At 51.0% G+C, this 6,000-nt stretch overlaps 1 protein-coding gene across 2 annotated transcripts in view; it reads right to left on the bottom strand.

Moving 5' to 3' along the window:
- Positions 1 to 6,000, bottom strand: part of LOC147121353 (utrophin-like) — a 34,054-nt gene that overhangs the window by 5,056 nt on the left and 22,998 nt on the right. For both annotated transcript variants that reach the window (XM_085981554.1, XM_085981552.1), the window contains one exon: positions 4,751 to 4,905. In XM_085981554.1, the coding sequence (XP_085837680.1) occupies positions 4,751 to 4,905 (155 nt within the window). The remainder of the gene's footprint in view (positions 1 to 4,750; positions 4,906 to 6,000) is intronic.

Below are 6,000 nucleotides of genomic sequence, written 5' to 3'. Positions count from 1 at the left end.
AGTTGGGGGGCGAAGAGAGAGAGCGAGTAGGTGGGGGGCGAAGAGAGAGAGCGAGTGGGGGGCGAAGAGAGAGAGCGAAGTGGGGGGTCCCCCCGCCTCACACTCTCCCCCCCCTCTCCCTCACACTCTCCCCCCCCCCCACTCTCCCTCACTCTTGCCCCCCCTCTCCCTCACACTCTTCCCCCCACTCTCTCTCCCCCCACTCTCCCCCCCACTCTCTCCCCCCCACTCTCCCTCACACTCTCCCCCCCCTCCCTCACACTCTCCCCCCCCCCACTATCCCCCCCACCCTCCCTCACCCTACCCCCCCCACTCCCCCCGCCCTCCACCCTCACACTCTCCCCCCCCCACACTCCGCCCCTCCCCTCTCCCTCACTCTCCGCACCCCTCTCTCACTCTCCCCCCTCCCCTCTCCCTCACACTCTCCCCCCCTCCCTCACTCTCCCCCTCCTCCCTCACTCTCCCCCTCCCCCTCCCCCCCACTCTCCCCTCCCTCTCCCTCACACTCTCCCCCCCCCCACTCTCCCCCTCCCTCTCCCTCACACTCTCCCCCCCCTCCCTCACACTCTCTCCCCCTCTCCCTCACACTCTCCCCCCCCCCCCTCTCCTCACACTCTCCCCCCCCTCTCCCTCACACTCTCCCCCCTCCCTCGCCCCCCTCTCACACTCTCCCCCCCCTCCCTCACACTCTCCCCCCTCACACTCTCCCCCCCTCACACTCCTCCCCCCCTCCCACTCTCCCCCCCTCCCACTCTCCCCCCCTCCCACTCTCCCCCCCCTCTCCCTCACACTCTCCCCCCGACACTCTCCCCCCCTCACCACTCTCCCCCCCCTCACACTCTTCCCCCCTCACACTCTCCCTCACACTCTCCCTCACACTCTCCCTCACACTCTCCCTCACACTCTCCCCCCCCCTCTCCCTCACACTCTCCCCCCCCTCTCCCTCACACTCTCCCCCCCCTCCCACTCTCCCCCCCTCACACTCTTCCCCCCCTCTCCCCCCGACACTCTTCCCCCCCGACACTCCTCCCCCCCTCACACTCTTCCCCCCCCCTCCCTCACACTCTTCCCCCCCCCCTCACACTCTCCCCCCCCTCTCCCTCACACTCTCCCCCCCTCTCCCTCACACTCTCCCCCCCTCTCCCTCACACTCTCCCCCCCTCTCCCTCACACTCTCCCCCCCCTCTCCCTCCACACTCTCCCCCCCTCTCCCTCACACTCTCCCCCCCCTCTCCCTCACACTCTCTCCCCCCCCTCTCCCTCACACTCTCCCCCCCCCTCTCTCCTCACACTCTCTACCCCCCCCCCCCTCCCTCCCCCCTTGAGCTGAGCGGCGGCCGGCGCCGGGAGCGGGCTCTCGCGGGCGGCACATGCGCGCCTGAGTGCGGGCGGCGTGAGGCGGCCTGGCGGCCCGTTAGCCAGCGGGAAACTTCGGGCGGCCCGCCCGCGCGACGGCCCGGACACCGTGAAACAGGAGAGGGGGAAAGTAGAGAGAGAGAGAGAGAGAGAGAGAGAGGGAAGAGGAGGAGAGAGAGAGAGAGGGAAGAGGAGAGAGAGAAGGAGAGGGAGAGGGAAGAGGAGGAGAGAGGGGAGAGAGAGAGAGAAAGTTTTTGATTTTTAAAAACGCCGGTTTGGTGACGGCGGCGGTTATGGGATCACTTCAGTTCCTCCTGTTGCTAAATACAATATAAAACACAAATAAATTGTTATTTAATTCTCTAACACATCATTAAAATATTTACCTTAGTTCCCTAACACATAGAAAGTGTGGGTGAAAAATCGTGAAAAATCAAGATGGCGGCCACTCACCTCGGTTCAGAAGGATAAGGCCCGCCCACACACGCACCGATTGGTCGACCGGTCAGGTCACCGAAGCGTAGGATTGGTCAATCGTCGAGTCACCCGACACTCAACTGTAGGAAGGAACCCGCCGTCCGATTGGTGGACCTCGACGTCACACGGTCGCTAATGAGATGCTAATGAGCGGAACGCTGAACGTTTTTCGGATACCGCAGGCGGGATTTTTGTCCGGCCGAAACGTAAATACGCCTATGACCGGTCCGGAATCGCAAGCTTTCTTTTGAGGCGACGCGCGCGTCGGTATGCTCTGTAACTTTCAAACGTATAGAGAACGGACAGACAGACATCGGGACAGACAGACATCGGGACAGACAGAAGAGCTCTTTTATATATATAGATAATAAAGGATATTAGTGAACCAGTTGGGTTTTTACGACAATTGACAGCTTCATGGTCACTTTTACTGACACCAGCTAGTTTAGTTCCAGATTTTGTATTTTTTTTAATTAATTCAAATTCTCAAAGTGCCATGATAGGATTTGAACTCCATCACAGGATTACTAGTCCAGGCTTCTGAATTACTAGTGCCAGTAACATAACCACTACACGACCGTACCCTTCTCTAATGCAACGCACCATAGAGTGATAAGAGGTGGGTTCATTCCCACAGTTCCACTTGTGGCAAATCCTCAGCCTTAACTGCATCACAGAGCGATTGAAAGACCAGGACAGAAGAAGAAACAGGTGCAGTGTTAGAATCATAGAAAGTTACAGCATGGAAGGAGGCCATTTTGGCCCATCGTGTCCACACCGGCCAACAAAGAGCTATCCAGCCTAATCCCACTTCCCAGCTCTTGCTCCATAGCCCTGCAGGTTAGAGCATCCCAAGTGCACATCCAAGTACTTTTTAAATGTGGTTAGGGTTTCTGCCTCTACCACCCTTTCAGGCAGTGAGTTCCAGACCCCCACAACCCGCTGGGTGAAGAAATTTCCCCTCAAATCCCCTCTAAACCTCCCACCAATTACTTTAAATCTGTGCCCCCTGGTTTTTGACCCCTCTGCTAAGGGAAATAGGACCTTTCTGTCCACTTTATCTATACCCCATATAATTTTATACACCTCAATCAGGTCTCCCCTCAGCCTCCTCTGTTCCAAGGAAAACAAACCCAACCTATCCAGTCTTTCCTCATAGCTAAGATTCTCTACTCCCGGCAACATCTTTGTAAATCTCCTATGTACCCTCTCTAGTGCAATCACATCTTTCCTGTAATGTGGTGACCAGAACTGCACGCAGTACTCTAGCTGAGGCTTAACTAGTGTTTTATACAGTTGAAGCATAACCCCCCCCTGTTCTTGTATTCTATGCCACAGCTAACAAAGGCAAGCATTCCGTATGCCTTCTTAACCACCTTATCTACCTGGCCTGCTACCTTCAGGGATCTGTGGACATGCACTCCAAGGTCCCTTTGTTCCTCTACACTACTCAGTGTCCTACCATTTAATGTGTATTCCCTTTCCTTGTTAGCCCTCCCCAAATGCATTACCTCACACTTCTCTGGATTGAATTCCATTTGCCACTGTTCTGTCCACCTGACCAATTTATTGATATCTTCCTGCAGTCTACAGCTTCCTTCTTCAGTATCAACCACACAGCCGATTTTAGTATCCTCTGCAAACTTCTTAATCATACCCCCTATATTCAAGTGTAGACCATTGATATATACCACAAAAAGCAAGAGACCTAGTACTGAGCCCTGCAGAACCCCACTGGAAACAGCCTTCCAGTCACAAAAACACCCATCAACCATTACCCTCTGCTTCCTGTCTCCGAGCCAGTTTTGAATCCAACTTGACACTTTGCCCTGGATCCCATGGGCTTTTAACTTCGTGACCAGTCTGCCATGTGGAACCTTATCAAAAGCCTTGCTAAAGTCCATATACACTACATCAAACTCACTATCCTCATCTACCCTCCTTGTTACCTCCTCAAAAAATTCAATCAAGTTTGTCAGACATGACCTTCCCGTAACAAATCCGTGCTGACTATCATTGATTAATCCGTGTCTTTCTAAATGAAGATTTATCCTGTCCTTCAGAATTCTTTCCAATAATTTTCTCACCACCGAGGTTAGGCTGACTGGCCTGTAATTACTCGGTCTATCCTTTTCTCCCTTTTTAAACAAGGGTACCACATTAGCAGTCCTTCAGTCCTCCGGCACCACACCTGAAGCCAGAGAGGATTGAAAAATGATGGTCAGGGCTCCGCTATTTCCTCTTTTGCTTCGCTTAACAGCCTGGGATACATTTTATCTGGGCTTGGGGATTTATCCACTTTTAAAGCTACTAACCCCCTTAATACTTCCTCTCTCACTATGTTTATTTCATCTAATATTTCACACTCCTCCCCCGATAGCAATGTCTGCTTCGCCCTCTCCTTTGGGAAAACAGACGCAAAGTATTCATTAAGAACCCTACCAATATCTCCCGCCTCCACACACACATTACCCTCATGATCCCCAACAGGCCCTACCCTTTCTTTAGTTATCCTCTTACTCTTAATATATTTATAAAACATCTTTGGGTTTTGCTTGCCAAGAATTTTTCATGCTCTCCCTTTGCTTGCCTAATATCCTTTTTAACTGCACCCCTGCACTTTCTGTACTCCTCGGTATCGGTCATACGCCTCCCTTTTTTTCTTTATCCTACCCTGTATGTCAGACAGCTAGTAACAGAGTCAGCCAGTAATACAGCAACATGAACAAGGACCAGGCTACCAACCTGCTCTCTCAGCCAAGCGACAGAGCGCAACACAAGACAACCTGATAGAGAGGGAGAGATGGCAGCCAGGCACAGGTGGAATATCTGAATGACACACACAGACTATATACAAGATATTCTTCATCCTAAAATTTTCAATCTGGTCCAGATCTGTGGAATCCTTTCTTCTCACCTTTGATTAATATTATTCCAGGACATATTGATGCTGTCTGTAACCTCTTTCACTTTTCGAGTATCATCAGCTGCATAATTACGGAGTAGTTTATTGGACAGGTCATTGAATGCAGCCACTGTAAACTGCCCTTTGTGTAACTCTTGTAGGAAGTGCTGAAAAACAGATCGTACCACATCCTGAGAGAGATATAGGGTGTATCCAAAGCACAAATACGCTTAGAATTATGCCCAGATTATCCTCCCTACACTGCTTCATCCCTTTCAGATATATGCAGTATTTTCAATTGGAATTCCCAACTATTTCCCGATACTTAGAAAGGGAAACACTATTTAAAAACAAGAGGAATGTTCACTTTCTTGCAGTCGGCCCCTGAAGTCAGTCACATGCAAGGACGTGGTTCCCTGGGCACTGGTCCCCAACAGTAACTCACCCAATCGCCACTTTTTTTTGTGGGGGGGGGGGGGCGATTTCATCTGTACACTAAATCTAACAAAGTTGTTAACCACTTTATATAGAAGCATGTTTGCAATTTCATTACACAGGGCTAAGGCAGGAACCAAACTGTGACCAGCTTTAGCACCACATTCAACTCTTCATTTACACTGACATCAGTTAGAGTCGCTGTTCAGTCCAACAGTATTTCCCAAAGGATGGCCTGTCTTTCACTGCTGAGTTTGCAGTTCAAAGTACCATAGACGTACAGGATTGCTGATCAAACCAGGAGCAAAGATGATTTCCAAGAATGATACCAGAAGTGCGAGGGTATACATATCAGGAAAGGATGAACAGGCTGGGTCTCTTTTCTCTTGAAAAAAGGCTGAGGGGTGACCTAATAGAGGTCTTCAAAATTATGAAACATTTTGATCGAGTGGATAGAGAGAGAATGTTTCCACTGTGGGGAAGAGCATAACTAGAGGCCATCAACATAAGATAGTCACCAAGAAATCCAATAGAGAATTCAGAAGAAACTTCTTTACCTAATGTGGAACTCGCTACCACAGGGAGTGGTTGAAGCGAATAGTATACATCCAATTAAGGAGAGGCTAGACAAGCATATGAGGGCAAAGGGAATAGAGGGTTATGCTGATAGATTTAGATGAGGAAAGACGGGAGGAGGCTCGTGTGGAGCATAAACGCCGGCATGGACTGGTTGGACCGGATGGCCTGTTTCTCTGCCGTATATCCTAAGTAATCAATTGCAGCTTGTGTGGGAGTGAATAGCTGGCAATCTTTAGCTGTGACCAATG

Source organism: Somniosus microcephalus, chromosome 3 (genome assembly GCF_052327205.1).
Source record: "Somniosus microcephalus isolate GS21.2 chromosome 3, FLI_Smic_1.0, whole genome shotgun sequence".
Taxonomy (NCBI): Eukaryota; Metazoa; Chordata; class Chondrichthyes; order Squaliformes; family Somniosidae; genus Somniosus; species Somniosus microcephalus.
This window is presented reverse-complemented; position numbering and strand designations above follow the sequence as displayed.